The sequence below is a fragment of the Trachurus japonicus genome, chromosome 1 (assembly GCF_045865225.1).
Source record: "Trachurus japonicus isolate A0001 chromosome 1, Traja_1.0".
NCBI classification, from domain to species: Eukaryota; Metazoa; Chordata; class Actinopteri; order Carangiformes; family Carangidae; genus Trachurus; species Trachurus japonicus.
Genome location: NC_140907.1, coordinates 40724367 through 40749363, shown reverse-complemented (window position 1 = coordinate 40749363; position 24997 = coordinate 40724367). Strand labels below are relative to the sequence as shown.

General features: G+C 44.2%; 1 protein-coding gene across 1 annotated transcript in view; it reads right to left on the bottom strand.

Moving 5' to 3' along the window:
* Positions 1-24997, bottom strand: part of LOC146992631 (calpain-2 catalytic subunit-like) — a 66191-nt gene that overhangs the window by 4989 nt on the left and 36205 nt on the right. The window contains exons 5-18 of the mRNA XM_085788272.1: positions 18570-18738; positions 16478-16561; positions 15905-15990; positions 14251-14325; positions 11394-11554; positions 10549-10718; positions 8854-8865; positions 8502-8713; positions 6047-6083; positions 4658-4723; positions 3433-3490; positions 3270-3334; positions 1774-1842; positions 1597-1675 (exon numbers count right to left, since the gene is read on the bottom strand). Of these exons, the coding sequence (XP_085644398.1) occupies positions 1597-1675; positions 1774-1842; positions 3270-3334; positions 3433-3490; positions 4658-4723; positions 6047-6083; positions 8502-8713; positions 8854-8865; positions 10549-10718; positions 11394-11554; positions 14251-14325; positions 15905-15990; positions 16478-16561; positions 18570-18738 (1343 nt within the window). The remainder of the gene's footprint in view (positions 1-1596; positions 1676-1773; positions 1843-3269; positions 3335-3432; positions 3491-4657; positions 4724-6046; positions 6084-8501; positions 8714-8853; positions 8866-10548; positions 10719-11393; positions 11555-14250; positions 14326-15904; positions 15991-16477; positions 16562-18569; positions 18739-24997) is intronic.

The window sequence follows — 24997 nt, the reverse complement described above, 5'->3', positions numbered from 1 at the left end:
TTTTACATACTCTATCCTACTGTACGTTACTATTTATGGATAATTGATGTGTGTTAATCTTTTGTTATGTTTTGATTGTGTATGAATGAATGAATGAATGAATGAATTTATATTTATTTAAGTGTCATGCACCATCTATCTATCTATCTATCGGTTGTTGTTAATTTCATTCTAGGTAGGGGAGAGACGGGTCGATTGATACACGGGACGATTGATACACAGCGATTTCCTCGAAAACCACACAAGCTTGAGCCGTCAGATTTTGTCACTATGTTCAGCACTCAACACCGACCAATCCTGGGAAAGCTTGTGAAATGACGTCACGCCATTCAAAAGTTATTAGCGCGAACCTGTTTTTGACTACGGAAAGTAAAATGTTAGGTGCGGTAGTTTTTTTGTGATCAAAAGTTGTATTGTGTGTTTCATGCAATAATAATATGACCTAACAACAGATGAAGTCGTACATAAACAGGTCCTAAACTATGCAATGTCATAGTTTTGAAGTTTAGAGGCAAAACAGGTTTTATTGTCAGTAGTCGCTGCAGGGACGATTGATACAGCTGTTTCAAATGTCCCTCACGCCTCCGTGCGTAGTGATTGTGGTCACACTGCGCGATCAATATCTGTATATAAATCACCAAATTAATAGCCTAACTGTTTTGCAATGAACAACAACCGATTTGAATGAACAACATGTATTTTTAATAAACACCACATATTTTTAATGTTCGTGTTTATGACATGAATCAACAGATATTCAGCAAAGTGAGGGGTAAAATGACAATATGTTCAACTGTGTATCCATAAACATGACTTAGGACAGGGAAATAAGTCAATAAAATGAAAATGCAGTCATCCAACAACTCGTACAAAAGAAGAAAGGCGAGTTTAATCGAAATGCGGATCTTGACAATTACGCACGGGACAAAAATATTTATTTGACCTATTTATATTGTGAGAAATTATGTGACATTTTGGCAATAACTAGTACACTAGTATGTTGTCTGATATGCTGCATAAAAACGAGAGTAAGGTCAGTAGTTTCTGTTTAAAACGCTGTTTCAACCGTCCCTCCTCTGTGTCTCTAACGACCCGCATAGGTGGGGCGTTTGAGACAAATGTCAACTTACGTTCAAAGTTATAAAACAGCGCGATCATCCAACATATGTGTTAAATTACACTTGTAACTAAGAGAATACACATGTGAGTTGTTGATCACATGATAAAAATGTTTGTGTACATAACGTCATCTTTGAAAAAGACGTTTAAATGAAAAGTGTATCAATCGACCCGGCTCTCCCCTACTAGGCATGGGTAAACACGTGACCGAGAGCAGTAATGCATCCATTTTTCCATTACTATGTAACCTCGTCTTAAACAAAAACAGAAACCACATGGAATTCACATCAATAATTCACTTTTTATGAAAGTAGCTCTAGTAAAGACTTCTTTTCTGAAGAACCATTCCAACTTTACCTCATCATCAACATCATCATCATCATCATCATCCCAAAACAACTCAGGCTTCACATTTTGCATTTTCTGAAACAAAAACTTGTGTATTTGTGAGTTGAGTTGTATAGTGTTGTGTCCTACCAGCTTCCTCCACAGCCGTCCTCATCTCCATGGAGCTCATGGAGCCAGAGTTGTCCACGTCCTTCTGCCGGTAGATGTTCTGTCAGGACCAGAGAGAGCACAACCTCAGCTGGAGAACTTTATACACCTGGTTCTGGTTCTGGTTCTGGTTCTGGTTCTGGTTCTGGTTCTACTCACCAGGTAGTTCTCGATCTTGGTCCACAGAACCTTGAACTCCACCAGACCCAGTTTCCCACTGCCGTCTTTCTGCAGCGCGTTCAGGAACTCAATTCAATACAATACAATTCATATCCACCTTCATCTGAACGGTCACGGTCACGTTTACTTATAGAGCCCCTTCTAACAACCAAGGTGCTTTACATAAAATAAATAACAGTAAAATACCATAGCACATTTCAAAAGACAATTTCAGCAATGACACAAACATTCAGCAAAACCAAACAACTTGGTCTCACACAGGTCCGAAAGCCTGGGAGAAAAAGTAGCAACGAGCGCCGGTCTAAACCGACATACAATGAATTACAATAATCCAGCCTGGAAGAGATAAAGGCATGAATAACCTTCTCCAGGTCACTGGGAGAGAGAGATGTAGCCTAATGGTTTTTACCTTAGCTAGAAGTCGCAGCTGGAAAAAGACGCCTTTGACTACAGAGCCAGACAGATGCTTGTCAAATTTAAACTCAGTGTCAAACATGACACCAAGGCTCTTAATGACAGAGCAGGGAGGGGGGCAGAGCATCAACACAATCAATACAACCTTCATGACGCCCAAACACTGTGACTTCTGTCTTACTGTCATTTAGATGATATAGATATAGATTGATGTCAGTTCTGCAGGCCAGTAGAGTAGAAAGGTCCGGTATCCATTCATACATTCCTTCCATGGATCTTTAATGTTTGTCAACGAGACCAACAGGACGGATCACAGAGCAGAGTGAGATCTCGCTGCTTTTCACTCTCTTCTTTTTACTTGTTCTACTTTGATTATCACCATGACGACTGAAACGTCCCACTGGTTATAAATGTGCATTAATGTAACTGCTTTAGGTCCATTTGTAATGTAAACGTTAATATGTTTAATAATGAAGCAGGTTGGAGAGTTTGCAGCGTTAGTTCTCCTTCTACATCCAAGTCAAACTGGCTTTGGCAACATCTGTAAATCTGCTCTCTAACCAGCGCCCCACTGCGCCACACGGCACCACACGGCGCCATCAGACCCACTAGAGCTGCTGCGTCTCCCTCTGCTGGTGGAGTCGGACATGACACCACAGACTCAACCACCAGATCGACTTAATTCCTCCTGGCCAGTAGGTGTCGCTGCTCTCACTCCAACCTTCCGTTGTACTGGTTGCCAGCAGAGCGATAGATATATGTTATATCTATCGTTGCCAACATAACCAGATGTAAATATTTATAGATTTCGGACCCGCCAAAATGTATTAAACAATTATTTATATACTATTATTTAAAAAATCAGTAAAATTAATACTTTTATTCTGCACCCCTCTAGATATTCTGTGGATGCATTATTTTTGAGAAGTGTATCCTTTTGATGAAAAAGTTGTAGCTATGACCTTTAAAACGTCTGAAACCAGAACCAGAACCAGTCAGAGTGAGTGAGTTCTGACCCGACCTCTGAGCTCTGAGCTCTACTTTCTGTGGTGGAAGGATACGTCCAGCAGGTTGACCATGTTACGACACGTTGTGAGGCTGAAGCCGCTCGTCTGGATGTCTGAGCCTGTTGAGACAAACACATCAACTGTTACTGTTACTAGACCTGGTTCTGGTTCTGGTTCTGGTTCTGGACCAGGTTTCAGCGTCAGTGGGTTCTCTCACGTTTGGTGACGACTCTGTTGAGGATGTTCTTCAGCTCGAAGGCGCTGATCTCACAGTCCTACAGGACGGAGACAGAGAAGTTAGACATGAGACTGAGTCTGGCGCCAGAAAGTGGGCGGAGTCTTACTGATGATGTCACCAACACCAGAAAGTGGGCGGGGTCTAATGATGATGTCACCAGAGATGGACAGAGTACTCAACCCCAGTAGGGCTACTTGAGTAAGAACGTTATCACTTATTTTGATTTCAAAGAAAAGAAACTATGTACTATAGTAAACCTTTACATTTTATTGGGGGAAGTTTCATATTCATAAATGTAAATTTCAGAATTCTTCACCATCTTTTAAGTTGTTTTTGATTGAAGTTGATTATTATTCTAAGTCTCTTAATTTAGTTACAAACCGGAAATGTATAGCAATAATGACCATGCATTCAGAGATGTTTGGTGTGTGATCTTGTCACATTGGCCATGATTGTGGTTTGCATGGGATACAAGGTCTGTCATTGTTTTCCTTTATTGTTAATTTGACTGTTTTTTATTTTTTTGGTTTTTATTTTAATCTTATTTTACTCAACCTTTGTTGTGCTGTCATAATTGTAAATGTATTGTTGCTGTTGTAGCGAATATGGGCTGGAAAGGCTGAAATGTTGTTGTTGTTGTTGTTACAACTTAATAAAACTTTGAAAAAAAAAACCCCAGTACTTGAGTAAGAGTACAAATACTACTGGTCAAAATGTACTCTGTTACAAGTAAAAGTAGCTCAGTCCACATGTTACTGCAGTAAGAGTAAAAAAGTACTTGCTTTTAAAGGTAGGTTTTAAAGGTTTTTAAATGTACTGTAAGTCAAAGTCAGAGTCAGAGTAAATGTCTTATTGTCCACATCAATGAATGACTCTAATAGTTTGTAAATGAATGTAAGGAGCTTTTAACTCTTGTTAGTGAGAATGAACTCTTTGCTGCTCAGCTGCACTGATGTGCTGCTTTTAGGGGTTAGGGTTTCCTTCACAGACAAACACAGCTTGTGTCCAATAGGATTTTAGAAAAAGACCTGAAAGTAACCAGTACTTTTCAGCCGTACTACTAATTAACTCCAGTAAAAGTACTAATATTTGTCTTGGAAATGTATTCAAGTAAGAGTAATAAGTACCAAAGAAATCTAATACTCAAGTAAAGTACAAATCCTACAGTACTCTAGTAAATGTACTGGACATCACGGTGACTCACCCCTCCCGCCAGCTGTCCAAACAGACCTCTGAACCGGTCGTCCACGTCGTCCTCGTCGATCTCGATCTGTCCACAGGAGGAAGAGTCAGAGACACCTGAAGGTTCGATTCCCCCGAGGACCAGAGTCTCACTGCAAAAACTCTACATCTCACCAAGAATATTTGTCTTATTTCTAGTCAAAATGTCTCATTTCTAGTCAAAACTAATCTTTTTCCACTTAAAATAAGACTCATCACCTAAAAATTAACTTGTTTTTAGATCATTTTCACTTGTTTCAAGCAGATTTTCACTTGAAAAAAGTAGAAAAATCTTTTTTGTGCTTGTAATAAGAAAGAAAAACAGATTTTTCTACTTATTTCAAGTGAAAATCTGCTTGAAAGAAGTAAAAAGTGTCTAAAAACAAGCTACTTTTTAAAAATATATAACTATGTATGTATATGTATAAATATACTTATTTTAGTTATAATGAGATTTGTTTTGACTAGAAATAAGACAAATATTCTTGGTAAGATGTAGAGTTTTTGCAGTGCTCTGAGTCGACTCCGTCCAGTCGCAACAGGATTAAACATCTAACATTTAACATTTAACACGACGACCGACTGTTTCAGTGACTTCAAACATTTTCTGACCATTCAGGAGAAAACCTTAAAGGGATAGTTCAACATGTTGTCAAACTGGCCCATTGCCATAACCCCTATAGTCATAGCAGTAGGTTCGTTACCTTTAAAGGTGTAGCTACAGAAATGGCCGTTTGTCCTGTTTGTCGCGCCGAGTTGTCACGAGCTGCAACACGAGTTTACCCGAGTAAGGAAAACGAATTTGATTGGTCGTTATCGAGGAGGCGGGATATTCAAAGCTTGGGGTGAGACCGAGCTCCATGTGTGTGTGTGTGTGTGTGTCTCAGACGTTTGAATGACAGATGACAGATCCAATATCAGTGGCTGGTGAATCGTGTACAGGCTGACGTATAATCCGTGCGCCTGCATTATCCAATGTGAAAAAAAAAATACATACTTTCATCCCGGATTTACTCAAAAATAGAATTTTGCACAAAGTTTGGCCTACATCGTCTGATAGATGAGTTATCACATTAATTTTATGACCCAGAGTGGGCTCAAATTCTATTTTCTTTTCTGTACACCTTTAATTGTCGGTGCAAGCTGTTTTTAGAACGGCGACAAGTTGTGAGCTGCACATTCACCACGCTATGAGATAATAACACAACGTTACCACACAGAGTTGTTTTAGAGGGAAATACAGAGACTGTTGATGAAAAACTGTCCCTGAAGGCAACGTGCATCAGTGGTTTTACATGAATTTCCCTCTAAAACAACTCTGTGTGGTAACGTTTTAAGTAAAGTTTAACTTGTCTTGTTCCTGGTCTCTCACCTTCTCCACCGTGGACTCAACGGGGTCGTCCAGTTCCCTGCAGGAACAAACACAGTCACAGTGAGACCAACTGCACTTTCCCCCCATGGTCAGTGGTGCAATTGAACTCATAACCAGGACCCGGACCAGATTCACAAAACCTACTTAAGAATCTTCTTTAGTGTCATTTTTTTCTTAAAGGGATATTCCGGCGTAAGTTTAAGCCATGGTCCAACGCACCGTAACACCGAGTTAGACCCCCCCTCGAGAGATGAAGTCTGCTAACCGCTAGCTTCTCCAGTTGTAGCAACTTTAGCAATGACCGCACCATAACAAACAGCGCAGTCTATTGATCCACTATCCACCGATCAAAAAGCCACTTACAGCCACACATAATGCTCAGAACAGCACCAGGCTAGTACAAACAGGGTCCCAGCCCATAATACAAGGCATCAAACATCTGTTAGCTTAGCCTGGTTTCTATTGAAACGAGACGAAAACAACTCACCCACTCTCCTCCAGTTATACGCTGCAGCAACTTTCCATGTCCAGCACAGAGTCCAGGCACTGACAACACACGTCTGAGGCCGACTGGCAGCACAAACATCTGGTTTCAGCACAAACATCTGGTTTCAGCACAAACATCTGGTTTCAGCACAGACATCTGGTTTCAGCACAGACATCTGGTTTCAGCACAGACATCTGGTTTCAGCACAAACATCTGGTTTCAGCACAAACATCTGGTTTCAGCAGCCACCGACAGCACAAACATCTGGTTTCAGCACAAACATCTGGTTTCAGCACAAACATCTGGTTTCAGCACAAACATCTGGTTTCAGCACAAACATCTGGTTTCAGCGGCCACCGACAGACAGTGACCACCACACTGACCACTTGATTCCCCCAGGTCCAGCACATAGTCTCCACCAGCTCTCTCCCTCTGTCACTTTTAGCCTCCGTTTCCAGCACATAGTCTCCACCTCAGCTGCCCCTCTTTGACTTTCCTCCTCCATTTCCTTCAGCTCGTCTTCAGTAAACTCGGTCTCTAACTGATAGCAGCGCCCATCGAAATGAAACCAGTCGTTGTTGTTCTCAAACTCCATAAACTCAGCCGTGTCCGTGATGTCTCCTTCACTAAATTACAGACAGTCTCTTCCTGCAACGAACGGCGTCCTGATCGCGTGTGTGACGTGACGTCGCGTCTAATCTCGCGCTTGTTTACGTGATTCTCTCGGTTCATTTCCCTGTGAACACTCGATAATAACTTTTATAAACTGATGAAGATACATAGGAACTTAGCTGCATTATGGAGTAATACACACACATTCATCCTTGAGCTGCAGGACTCTACTTCACTCTGTCATCGCCTCCACGCCAGCTGACTACCTGTAACCATGGCTACAACAGCTGACTACCTGTAACCATGGCTACAACAGCTGACTACCTGTAACCATGGCTACAACAGCTGACTACCTGTAACCATGGCTACAACAGCTGACTACCTGTAACCATGGCTACAACAAGCAGACGTCACAGATAGGATATGGGGGAATCAAGTGGTCAGTCTGGTCACTGCCTGTCGGTGGCCGCTGAAACCAGATGTCTGTGCTGAAACCAGATGTTTGTGCTGAAACCAGATGTCTGTGCTGAAACCAGATGTTTGTGCTGAAACCAGATGTCTGTGCTGAAACCAGATGTTTGTGCTGAAACCAGATGTTAGTGCTAAAACCAGATGTTTGTGCTGAAACCAGATGTTTGTGCTGAAACCAGATGTTTGTGCTGAAACCAGATGTTTGTGCTGAAACCAGATGTCTGTGCTGCCAGTCGGCCTCAGTGTGTGTTGTCAGTGCCTGGACTCTGTGCTGGACACAGAAAGTTGCTGCATAGCGTATAACTGGAGCAGAGTGGGTGAGTTGTTTTTGTCTCTTTTCAATAGAAACCAGGCTAAGCTAACAGATGTTTGATGCCTCGTATTATGGGATGGGACCCTGTTTGTACTGTTGATGACGTTTGGTTCTGTTCTGAGCATTATTTGTGGCTAAAAGTGGCTTTTTGATCAGTTGATAGTGAATCTGTATACTGCGCTGTTTGTTATGGTGCGGTCATTGCTAAAGTTGCTACAACTGGAGAAAGTTCAAAGTTCTCAAATTTGTTCTTTACTTTTATCTTAACTTTAAGACAACCTTGACCTGTCTTAAACTCCTACGGCGAAAAGGTATGAGCCTCTAATATCACCTTTGTCAACACATTTTAGACAAGTTTAGACGTAAATATAAGTAAGTATATATTCTTAAGTAGGAAAAATAAGAAGTTTGTAAGAAATGACAGTTCTTAAGAAAATATTGAGGAATTGCCTTTAAGAACTTTCTTCTGAACTTCTTAATTTTCTTCTTAAGACATTTCTTAAGACCTTTCTTAAGAACATATTGGTGAATCCGGCCTAGGACCAGCCTCACTCTCTGTGGCTGCCACCTACTGGAAGTCGGCCTGCTTCTCGGAGAAGACTCGGACACAGAAGTCTCCGTTCTGGTGCGGCTCGAAGGTGGAGGGGATGATGAGGTATTCCCCGGGCGGGAGCAGGAAGCGGCTGCAGACTTCCCTCAGGTTGATGAAGGTCTCGGAGCGAGCGGCCGAGGCGTGGCGCAGGAAGAAGTTCTTGTTGAGGTGGACGCTCCTCTGACCCGAGTACTGGAGAAGACAACGGGCCCAAGGTTCAGCCGGGACACTCAACACTAACAATAACATGAGCTTTTATTTTGAAAAGCGAGCTAGGAGGAAGTAGTCGAGGCCGAAGGTCGAAGGTCGATGGAAGAGGACGAAGCTCCTACCTCGTCAGGAACCTGGAACACAAGAGGAGACACGTCAGATACATCAAACACTGTGGCTATTAGCTTAGCTGGTTAGCTGTGGCTATTAGCTTAGCTCGCTAGCTGTGGCTATTAGCTTAGCTCGCTAGCTGTGGCTATTAGCTTAGCTCGTTAGCTGGTATTTCCTCCATATTCTACTACAGTTTCTTTAGCTATTAGCTTAGCTCGCTAGCTCGTATTTCCTCCATATTCTACTACAGTTTCTTTATCAGATTGATTTAATGCTGCCTGTTATTGTTGGGATGCTGCTGCCCGACTCCTGCTGCTCAGGCAAACGAGCCAAGAGTTTACTGGTAGATAACCGTTAATATAATACATCCATGGTATGCGCCAGGCGAGCAGCTTCCATTGAAATGAACGGCGGCCATTTTCCGGTCCGGTATCCAGTTAATATAATACATCCATGTAGATAACCTAAAGAAATCCTAGCAAATCCTAACATGCTAATTAGCCTGCTCTTCTCTGGCAATTAACACGACTGCATTGCATTGTGGGATACATACGAGAGTAGAAAGTAGTGAGCACTGCAAAAACTCAAAATCTTTCCCAGAATATTTGTCTTCTTTCTTGTCAAAATGTCTCAATTTTAGTCTAAAATAATCTCTCGACTCATCAATAAGACTCATCACCTAAAAATGAACTTGTTTTTAGATCATTTTCACTTGTTTCAAACTAATTTTCACTTGAAATAAGTAGAAAAATCTGCCAGTGAAAGCAAGTTTTTTGTGTTTGTAATAAGAAAGAAAAACTTGCTCCACTATCAGATTTTTCTACTTATTTCAAGTGAAAATCTGCTTGAAAGAAGTAAAAAGTGTCTAAAAACAAGCTGCTTTTAATGTGATGAGTCTTATTTTAAGTAGAATGAGATTTGTTTTGACTAGAAATAAGACAAATATTCTTGGTAAGATTTTGAATTTTGAACATCGCTTATTCACTCAAATTTGCGGTGCATTGTGGGTGTTAATTAATTGCGGAGAATTGGAACAACACTACAAAATGTTGAACACACTATATAGTTAGTGCACTACATCCGTGATAGGAGGAGATTTACAACGCAGCTCTTGTCTCTGACCAATCAAACCTACTCGGACCGGCCGGTATCTGAACTCTCTTCCTCAGACGGAGACGTTTGACACCTTGGACTCATCCTGATTGCACTGCAAAATCTCAAAATCTTACCAAGAATATTTGTCTTATTTCTAGTCAAAACTAAACTCTTTCCACTTAAAATCAGACTCATCACATTAAAAGCAGCTTGTTTTTAGACACTTTTTACTTCTTTCAAGCAGATTTTCACTTGAAATAAGTAGAAAAATCTGATAGTGGAGCAAGTTTTTCTTCCTTATTACAAACACAAAAAACTTACTTTCACTGGCAGATTTTTCTACTTATTTCAAGTGAAAATTAGTTTGAAACAAGTGAAAATGATCTAAAAACAAGTAAATTTTTAGGTGATGAGTCTTATTTTAAGTGGAAAGAGATTAGTTTTGACTAGAAATGAGACATTTTGACAAGAAATAAGACAAATATTCTTGTATTCAGTGTGATCCTGACTCGACAGTTCAGATCTGCCCCCCCCCCCCCAGAAGCAGCAGAGACCGGGTCCTCACCTCGCTGCCCCCCCCCCCCCAGAAGCAGCAGAGACCGGGTCCTCACCTCGTAGATGGCGAAGCCGACCGTGTGCATGTCCTCGCCCTGTTTCCTGAGGCGCCGGCGGTTCTTCTGGATCAGACCGACCACCAAGCTGCAGCCGGACTCTCCGTCGTCGGGGTCGTCGTCCTCCTCGTCCAGTCGGATCACAAACTGAGGGTTGGTCCAGAACGAGTCTGCCAGAGGAACGGAGAGTTATAAAGGGACAGTTCACCCACAATTGAAATTGACTGAAAGTGGCTTCTCTGAGTTACAGGGGGTCTCGGCATAGCAGTGCATGTCCATATGACGGTTGAGAACGGAGTTCACTTTTCTTCGTCCAAAAACACACACCAGAAAACATCCAACTACAGACATGCTGCTCATATAATGTCCGTCTTGTATTGAAGCCCCAACATGAGAAATTGTCCCGAAAACAATTAAATAAGTCTATATTTCAGGCTTGTTTGTAGTGGAATCTTCTTGAAGCTCCTCTTCCTGGTTCGTCAAATTTGGACGGACCAGGAAGAGAAGCTTCCGCTACAAAACAAGCTTGAAATATAGACTTATTTAATTTTTCGCATTTCGGGGCTTCGATACAAGAGGGACATTACATACGAGCAGCATGGAGGTATCTGGATGTTTTTTGGTGTGTCTTTTTGTTACGAAGACAGTTGGTATCCATTAGCAACCGTCATATGGACATGCACTGCTACGCCGAGACCCCCTGTAACTCAGAGAAGCCACGGAGGACTCTGAAACTTCTCCCAGCCCTTAGTCCACATGAGGGGGAGGAGATAATGAGGGAAATTTCAATTTTGGGTGAACTATCCCTTTAAGGTCACAAAGAACTAGAACCAGGTGTGACTCACTGGGATAGTTCCTGCAGCCTCCGGCCGTGGATCCTCGTCTCCAGCTGCCGTCGAACTTGGACAGAGACCACTTGGAGAAGCTGTCGTCGCTCAGAGCGTCGGGCGTCAGGTTACAGATCTCCAGCCGCGAGTAGTGGCGCAGGAAGTCGGAGAAGGACATCCTGCAAGACAGAGCTCAGGGTGACATCCTGCAAGACAGAGCTCAGGGTGACGACGTACACACTCTGGAGTAGTGAAAAAGGTGACAAGTTACAAAACTAAAACCGTCTTCATTCATTTCTACTACCCTGGTTGACATAAAAAAGGTGACTGTAGCCAAAAGGTGACTAGTTTGCAGGATGATCCTGCAAGACAGAGCTCAGGGTGACTTTTATTTTTTATTTAAACTTTATTTAACCAGGCAGAATCAATTAAGAACAAGTTCTTATTTAAAATGATGGCCTGAGAAGGGGCATAAGCTTCTTGAGGGGAGGGGGGAGGAGGGCTGTGAAGGAGAAAAGATAGGTTAAAAGACAACAGCAAATATGCACAACTATACAAACATTCAGCAGAAAAAACAAGACATAAAAGTTAATAACAAGGATATTCAAGTATAAAAGAATTAATAGAAAATTAATAGAATTAAAGCAGTACTAAAGAACTTTCAGTTTTGGTTGAGTTTGGCGGCGCCTGTGGACCAAAGCGGTAGTGTTTTGCCTGAAGGAAGACTCCATTTCCCATGAACACTAGCGTGAAGCCCTGTAAATATCCTGCATTAAAATGAACAGAAGACATCAAAACTAAGTTTCTGTTTCCAGTGGATCATTTCAAAGTGAAAACACAAACATAATCCATTGCTAAAGTGCCGTTTTGCCTGTTCCCTCCTTGTTGTGACTCGCTAAAGTGAAAGTGAAACTTAAGTGAGAGCAGGGTTCCTACCATGCTCCTCAAAGCTGCTTAGTGCCAGAGAAAGAGATACAGACCATAATGATACAGACCCCCTCAGGCCACGACAGAGGTGTCATTCAACTTGTTGTAAGTCGATGTATCATCACAAAAGTTATGAAAATATTATATGAAGGTTGAAAAGTTACTTAGTGCTGGTTTAATAAGAATGACATCCTGCAAGACAGAGCTCAGGGCGTCACTGCAACCTCAGCTGCACCCGCAGACGGAGGCAGCTGGACACAAACGCCCAATTCCAATTCTATTTTTCCTCCCTAGCCCTAGCCCTTAACCTTTGCCCCTTGAGACGGAGCTACAATAAACTGGGATTTAACCCCTTCAACAGTCACATCCGTCATCAGTCTCTGCTGCTTTCACATCAGCAGACGTGACGAGATTTTACCACAAATCCTCTATTCAAAACCACGTTAACTTGATGTAAATGTGGTGGTTTGTGTCCGTAGGCTCCAGAGCCCCGAGGCAGCGCTGCTCTTCTGTCCAATACACACAGGAAGCTACTAATGCTACTGATACAGCTGTTAGATTTCATCACTGAGACCAGCATTCATCTCCTAAAAAGAATGTAACTACCCGGCGGTAAACCTTTAAAACCCTGCGGGTAAGTTAATTAGCGATGGTTTTCTCCCCCGGGATGAGGACGGAGGTTGGCCGGCCGAGCAGCTCTGCAGACCGGCTGCTGTCTCTGTGATGTCGCGGTCGCTGCAGAGCTTCACTTCTCTGAAAAACATCGGAGCAAACTTCTAAACAGCCTCATGTGGATAAACCCACCGCACATTGGGATCTAAACAGCTACTTTCTCACATGAAAACATATTAAAACTTAACAAAGTGACGTAATAACAACAGAGCTACAGTGAGAAATAAAACAGCTGCCAGTTGCCGCAAGATGCATTCTGGGAAACTTGTCATAGCCCTCGGTCCGTAGTGTGCCCCTGAAAAATCTCTGTTTGAAGGTCCAGATAGCCAGACCACTTCCCCCTAACCCTCGTCTGGACCAGAACCAGGACAACACCACTTCACCTGAACGAGCAAAACAAAGGAGTAGGGCCACGGGCTAAGGCTACCAGGACCAGGACCAGGACCAGGACCAGGACCAGGACCAGGACCAGGACCAGGACCAGGACCAGGACCAGGACCAGGACCAGAACCATAACCAGAACCAGAACCAGGGCTGGGGCTAAGGGGGGAATAGGAATTCACCCAAAGGTCTAAGAAGTTAAAACTGGGGTTTTTCTTCAGAAATAGAGCCTGTTTCTCTTTTAAAACCAGAAAACGTGTTGTTGCAGCCACTTTCTTGCCACTCCTGGATGATGGTGATGTTGTAGTATATGTACAGATGTGTATATGAATGCCTCTGCTCACTCCCTGCAGCTGCTGGATGCTGTGTATCATGGGGCCTTGAGATTCATAACTGGTTGTAAACCCCTCACTCATCTTACAACCTGGTCTTCTCTCTCCATGCTCAGAACCACTCCCTGGTATCTATTGATCTATAAACCCATCACCAGACTGCTCTCCTCCTATTGGTCCACAGATCTGACACTGAGACAGTCCGCTCCCTGGACTTCATCTGGTTTTCCATCCCGTCAGTCCAGACTGAACTGGGCCAGAAGGAGTTCTCCTACGCTGCTCCTGCAGACTGGAACAGAGGCTGCAGCTGTCCAGTTTTATTCCCTTAGGGGACAAACTGCTCATAGGAGGACTGAGGAGACTCTAGGGGTCTGCACATGGACTTAACCAGTCCTGTTCTTCTTTACACTAACTACTTTAATGTTTGTGTTGTGTGTTGTGTCTCCTGTGTGTTCAGTTAGTCTGTAACGTTGTGTTTTGCTGCTGGTCTCTCTTGTCAATGAGATTTCACCTGTATAAATAAAGGTTCATAAAACATTTTTTAACAGGACGGAGACATTTACCAGAACTCTCCGTCCTCTGAGCGATGACTGAGACGATCTCTGTCCTCGTCGCTGAGGTAACGCCACTGGGACGAGCTGAGGAGACAGAGACAGGTGAGCAACAACTACACAACAGTGACTGTGTTCAGTTCCATCAGCGACACCGACTCCAGCCAGCAGGTGGCAGCAGAGTGATGGGTGTCACTACCCGATTTGCATCGTTGCCCGATTTGTGTAAATACTGGTCTGCGCATCCAAGGGGGTGGATCTGACTACACGCAGGCGTAGCTCACAGTCGGCCATATGAGGACGGGCAACTGTCTCTGACTCTGGCTGCAGTTACAGTGCAGTAGATGGTGATCCAGTCATCTGCACTAAAAAAACGATTCATAACTCTGTGAAAAATAAATCAGTATGTAGCTATTACTTTAACTATTTGCATAATGTCACTATAATGTTACTTTTACAAAAAAAAATACATTATTAAAATTATCCATGATTCTAAATATGCTGCATCATAACTGCATAGACGTTCATAAAAATCAAACCGTTTTGAAATCAGACAAAAACTGAGCAAGTTGTGGTCATTATAGCAGAACATGCAGCAGAGGCTTAATGCTCTGAGGGAGAGAGTTGACCTTACCAAGATGGCCGCCGTGTGGCTTAATGCTCTGAGGGAGAGAGTTGACCTTACCAAGATGGCCGCCGTGTGGCTACGCTTTGTCATTGGGAAACAGCTGCGGGTGAGTCATCTAGTTCTTATATATATCTATGTGCGCATCCACAGACCGGCCGCCATCTTTGACAGCTGTCTACGGCAACTCCACTTGGACAAACTTCATTTGGGCGCTGCCCGATTTGCGTACAAGCTGAAGTCTGCTTAAAGTTCTGTACATTTGGGGCGGTGCGTGGTGCAGTGGTTAAGGCGGCCGCCCCATGTAGAGGCTACAGTCCTCACTGCAGGCGTCCCCGGTTCGAATCCCGCGTCGGGCAGACCTTTCCTGCATGTCATTCCCCCTCTCTCTGCCTCCCCCTTTCCTGTCTATCTCTACTGATCTATCAAATAAAGGCAAAAAGGCCATAGGAACTTCTTGAGTCTGGAACACCGTTTGTGTTGACCAATCACAGCGCTCTATCTGTTCAGAGAGTCGTTGGGCGGCTTATCGCCATGACGACGTACATTTTAATTGGCTCGTCAGGCTAACGTCATCCTGCTCTTTGCTCTGATTGGTCGTAGCGCTACCCTATCATCCTGCTCTTTGCTCTGATTGGTCGTAGCGCTACCCTATTGGTGCAGAGGCAGTTTGAAAGACAGCCTTCATCCCGCCCCCTGGACTGAGTCGAGGTCTACCGCTCGTTGACACACTAGACATGTTAATGATGTAGTCTGGTGCGTCAGGCTACCAAACCACCACAACCAACCCTCAATTTACATTACTAATAAAGTTTTTATTCAAAAAAAATTAAAAGATAAACTGTCTCTGGCGACGCACACAGGGCAGTGATCCTAAGTCACTTCAACTAAGTTTGTCCAAGTGGAGTTGCCGTACGTAGCTGTCACAGATCGGGCAGCGATGCAAATCAGGTAGTGACAAGCTCCAACCACCAGGTGGCAGCAGAGTGATGACATCACTGAGACCTGAGTGATGTCATCGACCACCTGACCGGTACCTACTCGTCGCTCCAGGCCCCGGTCCACTCCACCTGACCCCACGGGTTCCTGATCCGGATCAGCTTCTCGCTGCCGCCGCGGTACTCCACCTGCAGCCAATCAGAGCAGAGCACAGCACAGAGCGTTGGTGAAGCCCCGCCCCCTCAGGTCAGGTAATGTCATTTTTTCATTTTCATTTATTGTTTATTTGTGGAGGACAGACACATTAATGAACAGTCTAACACCGTGGCGTCCTGGAAGTGTGCTGGATTTAGCTCAAAGCTAGTTTCTGTCTGTAGTCCTCACATTAAAAAACAGACAGACATACCACAGAGCACAGATAATAGGAATAATAATAACAATGGAAAAAAGACAAGCAGATAACGATGCCATGCAGCTGAATGTTGCATGGCACTGCTACCTGCCCAAACATAATAGGAAACAGAATGTTAGCAGCACTTGTAGCAGTAGAAAGACAGATAACAATCTGCATAAAAATGCGAGGATAGAGAATAATAGCAGCAATGAAACTGCTGCTGTCAACAACCATGAAGCGAAGGGGGCGGGGCTTGGTAAAGGGGGCGGGGCCTGACTCACCTGAGCTGCCCCGGTCACAGAGTAGGCGTGGCCTTTCACCAGCTTCTGGTAGGTGACGGCCTCGGAGTCGGACGAGCTGCTGATCTGAAAGGAAGTGGGAGGAGCCACATCGGTCATCGTTAGAGCGCTGGAATAAGAGAGTAATGACAGTAGCGCCCCCTAGTGACACGACGGGGCCTCACGCGCCCCCTAGTGGCAGGATATGGGTATTGCAAAAGCGCCCAGAAAACCCATTCACTCCAATGTATGTGTGTTGCCCACTTGATGTAAATTGATGAAAACGGCCGTGTTTTTGTTTTTAGGTGTCTTGGTCATATTAGGTTATATTTATAATTTGTTTATTATAAAATGTAGATTGAAATTGGCTTTTTATGATCAAAAATCCAACCTGTCTTTCATGAATCCGTATTTGACTGAAGGTGAATCACAGCTGCATCCAAAGTAAAGCTTTCTGGTTCCTTAGAATGAGTTGTTACAAGTCGTTACAAATACAGAAGTGGGCGACGCACCGAACCGAGGCGGCCATGTTGCATCGTGACCGTAGGTAACCACGGAAACGGCCTGTTAAAACTGTCACCACTGTGTAGTGTGAGGAAGGACGGAGGCACCGGTGTTGCATTCAGGTGCAGTCAGGCAGACGGCCGTCGGCAAACCAACCGGATGTCATTTTACTAAAACAATACCACATCACCATGACAACATATTGTCAGACCACTTGTTTATCCTGTTACATGCAGCGTCTGTTGTCTGTCTGACGTCTGCCCCATTTCACCTGAATGCAGCATCAAGAATACGTTCAGATATGCAACCGCACCGCTAGATGAGGGGAATTCCTACAGACTGGGGCTTTAAATTATTGAAAACACCACACTGCTCATTCACCAACAATGCAGAGATGTCAGTTCTTTTGTAAAACCCATATTCCTCCACCAGGAGGCGCTGCCATTGGACCAATGTGTGTCGTTACTCTCTTATTGCAGCGCTCTAAGCATCGTTATAGAAGTTGTGTTGACACTGAAACAAGAACTGGCATAAAAAACACGATATTTCATCTGGATTTTTAAATAATATATTCTTCTTCATGTCCGTCTTTTTTCAGTGTCTGGTTTTTTACACTGTTGTTTTCAGTCTGACTGGTTTTCAGATTCAATTTTCTCTTCTCAGTGAGACTGGGTTTGAGTGGAGGGGCTAGAGGCGCTGAAGCCACGCACACCTCCGTTGTACGGAAGCCAAAACGTGCTCGCTAATGCGCCCCGCGAAAAAAACTTTTAAAACAGCTGCACGGTGAAAAACAAGAATCTAGAGGCAGCGTTGGGAAAATGATTCTGGAAAAGTATTTTTTAAATTACTGATTACTCCGTGCATCATCAGAATAACATGTTTGAGAAGAAATCTTTGGTTTAGCTGCTGTTTTAAATAAAAATGCCAAAGGTTTTTATTACAATGGCAAAGGTTAATGCCAGAGATCTGGCTGCATAGAGCAGTGGTTCTCAACGTGGGGTCCGGGGACCCGCAGGGGTCCTTGAGAGATTTGAAGGGGGTCCCCGATTTTTTCTTGAAATTTTAGCACTTTTTTCTAGAAGTTTTTTTTGTTTTGTTTTCTTAATTTTACCACTTTTTCTAGATTTTTTTAAGACTTGTTTCTAGAAAATTTTTCCTTTTTTTTATTTTGAACATTTTTTCCGAGAAATTTTACCTTTTTTTTTCAAGAAAATTTTTCCTTTTTTTTTTAATTTTTTACTTTTTTTTGAGAATTTTTTTATCACTTCTTCCTAGAAATGTTTAAATGTTTTTGGAGAAATTGGATCACATTTTTCCAGAAATTTCTCTATGATATTTCCAATAATTCACGCCATTGGCCCTAATTTAAAAGTATAAAAAAGTAATGTTCTTCAGTCTCAGAACAAATATTTGTGTATTTCTGGTGTTTGCTTCTAAATTTGGTCCAATGGGGGTCTGTGGTCTAATTTGTGTCAATTTAGGGGTCCTTGATGTACAAAAGGTTGAGAACCACTGGCATAGAGGATGAAATGTGCAACAAACAAACATCAGTGTGTGTGTGTGTGTGTGTGTGTGTGTGTGTGTGTCCTACGTCGATGGAGCAGCCCATCAGCGAGCCGCGGTCCAGAGCTTTCTGGATGATGTGGAACAGGTGGGGATCGGGTCGACTCAGCGTGTGGACTTCAGCGATTCCTCCGGTGAAGTCCTCGAAGCCCTCGGTGGTGGATCCTCCAGACAGAGCCTCGTAGCAGCCGTTCACCCTGCAGAGCACACCACCGTACATCATACACCATACACCATACCTCAGCTCACATGCTGCTTTCTTTTCTCTTTCTCTTCTTTTTTATCTTCTTTTCTTTTTCTTTGGGAAGTACGGAGAGGGAGTCACCCCGTCACTCATATTGTATCAGGATGGATATTTTTGTTGTTCTTTTTTTGTGCTAATTCATTGGAAATAAAAACATATTTTTAAAAAAGAAGAAAAAAAGGGACAGGTCACACTCCTCCTGTTGCCCTGCGGGGGGCGCTACAGGGGCACGAACTCCACAACCAATAGACTCAAGAAGGGTTTCATTCCCAGTCCTCCCATTAAGCTGGTCTGTCCTCTATGAACCAGTCTGCCATCCAGTCCTCCATTAAGCTGGTCTGTCCTCTATGAACCAGTCTGCCATCCAGTCCTCCATTAAGCTGGTCTGTCCTCTATGAACCAGTCTGCCATCCAGTCCTCCCATTAAGCTGGTCTGTCCTCTATGAACCAGTCTGCCATCCAGTCCTCCATTAAGCTGGTCTGTCCTCTCTTCCTATGAACCAGTCTGCCATCCAGTCCTCCCATTAAGCTGGTCTGTCCTCTCTTCCTATGAACCAGTCTGCCATCCAGTCCTCCATTAAGCTGGTCTGTCCTCTATGAACCAGTCTGCCATCCAGTCCTCCCATTAAGCTGGTCTGTCCTCTATGAACCAGTCTGCCATCCAGTCCTCCATTAAGCTGGTCTGTCCTCTATGAACCAGTCTGCCATCCAGTCCTCCCATTAAGCTGGTCTGTCCTCTCTTCCTATGAACCAGTCTGCCATCCAGTCCTCCATTAAGCTGGTCTGTCCTCTATGAACCAGTCTGCCATCCAGTCCTCCCATTAAGCTGGTCTGTCCTCTATGAACCAGTCTGCCATCCAGTCCTCCATTAAGCTGGTCTGTCCTCTATGAACCAGTCTGCCATCCAGTCCTCCATTAAGCTGGTCTGTCCTCTCTTCCTATGAACCAGTCTGCCATCCAGTCCTCCCATTAAGCTGGTCTGTCCTCTATGAACCAGTCTGCCATCCAGTCCTCCCATTAAGCTGGTCTGTCCTCTCTTCCTATGAACCAGTCTGCCATCCAGTCCTCCATTAAGCTGGTCTGTCCTCTATGAACCAGTCTGCCATCCAGTCCTCCATTAAGCTGGTCTGTCCTCTCTTCCTATGAACCAGTCTGCCATCCAGTCCTCCCATTAAGCTGGTCTGTCCTCTCTTCCCATGAACCAGTCTGCCATCCAGTCCTCCATTAAGCTGGTCTGTCCTCTCTTCCTATGAACCAGTCTGCCATCCAGTCCTCCATTAAGCTGGTCTGTCCTCTCTTCCTATGAACCAGTCTGCCATCCAGTCCTCCATTAAGCTGGTCTGTCCTCTCTTCCTATGAACCAGTCTGCCATCCAGTCCTCCCATTAAGCTGGTCTGTCCTCTATGAACCAGTCTACCATCCAGTCCTCCCATTAAGCTGGTCTGTCCTCTATGAACCAGTCTGCCATCCAGTCCTCCATTAAGCTGGTCTGTCCTCTATGAACCAGTCTGCCATCCAGTCCTCCATTAAGCTGGTCTGTCCTCTCTTCCTATGAACCAGTCTGCCATCCAGTCCTCCCATTAAGCTGGTCTGTCCTCTATGAACCAGTCTGCCATCCAGTCCTCCCATTAAGCTGGTCTGTCCTCTATGAACCAGTCTGCCATCCAGTCCTCCCATTAAGCTGGTCTGTCCTCTCTTCCTATGAACCAGTCTGCCATCCAGTCCTCCCATTAAGCTGGTCTGTCCTCTCTTCCTATGAACCAGTCTGCCATCCAGTCCTCCATTAAGCTGGTCTGTCCTCTCTTCCTATGAACCAGTCTGCCATCCAGTCCTCCATTAAGCTGGTCTGTCCTCTCTTCCTATGAACCAGTCTGCCATCCAGTCCTCCCATTAAGCTGGTCTGTCCTCTCTTCCTATGAACCAGTCTGCCATCCAGTCCTCCATTAAGCTGGTCTGTCCTCTCTTCCTATGAACCAGTCTGCCATCCAGTCCTCCCATTAAGCTGGTCTGTCCTCTATGAACCAGTCTGCCATCCAGTCCTCCATTAAGCTGGTCTGTCCTCTCTTCCTATGAACCAGTCTGCCATCCAGTCCTCCCATTAAGCTGGTCTGTCCTCTCTTCCTATGAACCAGTCTGCCATCCAGTCCTCCATTAAGCTGGTCTGTCCTCTATGAACCAGTCTGCCATCCAGTCCTCCATTAAGCTGGTCTGTCCTCTATGAACCAGTCTGCCATCCAGTCCTCCATTAAGCTGGTCTGTCCTCTCTTCCTATAAACCAGTCTGCCATCCAGTCCTCCATTAAGCTGGTCTGTCCTCTCTTCCTATGAACCAGTCTGCCATCCAGTCCTCCCATTAAGCTGGTCTGTCCTCTCTTCCTATGAACCAGTCTGCCATCCAGTCCTCCCATTAAGCTGGTCTGTCCTCTATGAACCAGTCTGCCATCCAGTCCTCCATTAAGCTGGTCTGTCCTCTATGAACCAGTCTGCCATCCAGTCCTCCATTAAGCTGGTCTGTCCTCTATGAACCAGTCTGCCATCCAGTCCTCCCATTAAGCTGGTCTGTCCTCTCTTCCTATGAACCAGTCTGCCATCCAGTCCTCCATTAAGCTGGTCTGTCCTCTATGAACCAGTCTGCCATCCAGTCCTCCCATTAAGCTGGTCTGTCCTCTCTTCCTATGAACCAGTCTGCCATCCAGTCCTCCATTAAGCTGGTCTGTCCTCTATGAACCAGTCTGCCATCCAGTCCTCCATTAAGCTGGTCTGTCCTCTATGAACCAGTCTGCCATCCAGTCCTCCATTAAGCTGGTCTGTCCTCTCTTCCTATGAACCAGTCTGCCATCCAGTCCTCCATTAAGCTGGTCTGTCCTCTCTTCCTATGAACCAGTCTGCCATCCAGTCCTCCCATTAAGCTGGTCTGTCCTCTATGAACCAGTCTGCCATCCAGTCCTCCATTAAGCTGGTCTGTCCTCTATGAACCAGTCTGCCATCCAGTCCTCCATTAAGCTGGTCTGTCCTCTATGAACCAGTCTGCCATCCAGTCCTCCCATTAAGCTGGTCTGTCCTCTCTTCCTATGAACCAGTCTGCCATCCAGTCCTCCATTAAGCTGGTCTGTCCTCTATGAACCAGTCTGCCATCCAGTCCTCCATTAAGCTGGTCTGTCCTCTCTTCCTATGAACCAGTCTGCCATCCAGTCCTCCATTAAGCTGGTCTGTCCTCTCTTCCTATGAACCAGTCTGCCATCCAGTCCTCCCATTAAGCTGGTCTGTCCTCTATGAACCAGTCTGCCATCCAGTCCTCCATTAAGCTGGTCTGTCCTCTATGAACCAGTCTTCCATCCAGTCCTCCCATTAAGCTGGTCTGTCCTCTATGAACCAGTCTGCCATCCAGTCCTCCCATTAAGCTGGTCTGTCCTCTATGAACCAGTCTGCCATCCAGTCCTCCATTAAGCTGGTCTGTCCTCTATGAACCAGTCTTCCATCCAGTCCTCCCATTAAGCTGGTCTGTCCTCTATGAACCAGTCTGCCATCCAGTCCTCCCATTAAGCTGGTCTGTCCTCTATGAACCAGTCTGCCATCCAGTCCTCCATTAAGCTGGTCTGTCCTCTCTTCCTATGAACCAGTCTGCCATCCAGTCCTCCATTAAGCTGGTCTGTCCTCTCTTCCTATGAACCAGTCTGCCATCCAGTCCTCCATTAAGCTGGTCTGTCCTCTATGAACCAGTCTGCCATCCAGTCCTCCATTAAGCTGGTCTGTCCTCTCTATGAACCAGTCTGCCATCCAGTCCTCCATTAAGCTGGTCTGTCCTCTCTTCCTATGAACCAGTCTGCCATCCAGTCCTCCCATTAAGATGGTCTGTCCTCTCTTCCTATGAACCAGTCTGCCATCCAGTCCTCCATTAAGCTGGTCTGTCCTCTATGAACCAGTCTGTCATCCAGTCCTCCATTAAGCTGGTCTGTCCTCTATGAACCAGTCTGCCATCCAGTCCTCCCATTAAGCTGGTCTGTCCTCTCTTCCTATGAACCAGTCCGCCATCCAGTCCTCCCATTAAGATGGTCTGTCCTCTATGAACCAGTCTGCCATCCAGTCCTCCATTAAGCTGGTCTGTTCTCCCTGCCTCTCTTACCTACCAGAAGTTTCCTCCTTCAGCTGTTGTTAACATTTCCATGTTTCTCACATTCTCTGTTATAAACTGTTTTCTTGTCTGTAACAACATCTCTGTCCCGTCTGTCCGTCCTGGGTGATGATCCCTCCTCTGTTGCTCACCCTGAGCTTTCTCCTGGTTTTCCCTGTTAAAAGGGTTTTCCATGGAGTTTTTCCTCAGTGGATGTGAGGGTCTAAGGACAGAGGATGTTGTTATGATGGGATGTAAAGCTGTTGCAAAAGCCCTTTGAGACAAACTGTTTATAAAAATATCCTCCACAAATAAAATTGCCGTGCCTTAAATGTCGACAACAGTGACAATAGTGACAGTAAAATGTTTGTCTCTGTTTCTTTATTTGTCACATTATTCAGATTATAGTATTTAATTTATGTATTTTTCTAACCCAGCTCATGTTTATTCTATGTTATATTGTTCTCTTGTATTATTCATTTTCTGAGTGTTGTGTAATTTCTCTGGTGTGAACACTGTAGTCTGTATTTACTGAACACATATTTAACACTTTCATCTACTGCCATCTACAGTTTATAATGTACATAACTATTTTTAATGTGACTGTTTAAAGTGTAACTAGATAAATATTAATTCCCCCTGTCAGGTGAACCTCAACCTTTGCTCTATAATCACCATATAAAACCTGTTGTAACACAATAAAAGCACAGACACACCTAGCTGCAGTGGGAGGAGCAGGAAACAGGAAACACTGGAACCAGAGGAACGTTGAGCGTCAGCGTCCAGAAGTGAAAGTAAAGTGTGAGAGGAGGACGACGGAGCTGCAGCAGAGACCAGACAGAAAGTCAAAGTGAGTCCATCAGGAGTTTGTCAGCAACACAGCAGAGTCTCTACCAAACACTGGTGAGTACAGCTCATCATATTCACTGTGTGAGCAGCAGCTTTAACACTGAGCTTCATCTCTACTCACTCTCTTCATGTCACACTGACTCTAGTGAACTGGCTCACAACAGACCTGAGGCTGTTTGTCCACAGAGACACTATAGTCCACTTTAAACTGTCTCTGTGTCTCTGCTCAGGACTTTTACAACTCCTCTCTCAGTCTCTGAGCTTCACTCTCTACTTCACCTCATTTCCTGCTTCATGCTGTCAAGGTATCACTTCCTACTGCTGCCTTACTTCACACTTCCTGCTGCTCTTTCACAATAAAAGCCTCACACTTTTATTGTGAAGCAGCCAGAGGAAACACAGTGTCCTTGTCACTCAGCTCAGCTCTGTCAGAGGTTTTCTCTGTCAGTGACGTCATGAAAACATGTTTTGAGTTTGTGGATGTTAAATAATCTAATAAATCAATAAGCTCAGCATCTTTTAACATAGCTACATACCATAATAACCACAGACAGGAAACTAGGCTGAATTTCACTTCCTCATTGATGAAACAGTTTTACTTTAAACCAGAGTTTCTTAAACTTCCTCCACCACGCCCCCGACAGGTGGAAAAGCTTCACAGCCCTTCAGACAATATTTCTATCAGTCATTAAAGGGATATTCCGGCGTAAGTTTAACCCATGGTCCAACGCACCGTGACACCGAGTTAGACCCCCCCTCGAGAGATGAAGTCTGCTAACCGCTAGCTTCTCTAGTTGTAGCAACTTTAGCAATGACCGCACCATAACAAACAGCGCAGTATACGGATCCACTATCCACCGATCAAAAGTTCCACTTATAGCCTCAAATAATGCTCAGAACAGCACCAAACGTCATCAACAGTACAAACAGGGTCCCATCCCATAATACGAGGCATCAAACATCTGTTAGCTTAGCCTGGTTTCTATTGAAAAGAGACGAAAACAACTCACCCACTCTCCTCCAGTTATACGCTTAGGCCTGGGACGATAATAAATTTTGCTGGACGATATATTGTCCCACAAATTATTGACGATAAACGATATTATTGACACATTTTTTTGAGAACAAATTAACCACTAATATAATAATAATATTTCATAATAATGCAAGTAGACCCTTTTAAATGCGATAAACTTTTATTTCTCATGAGTATTTTTTTTTTAACCATTGTAATTGGAATGACAAGAACTTAT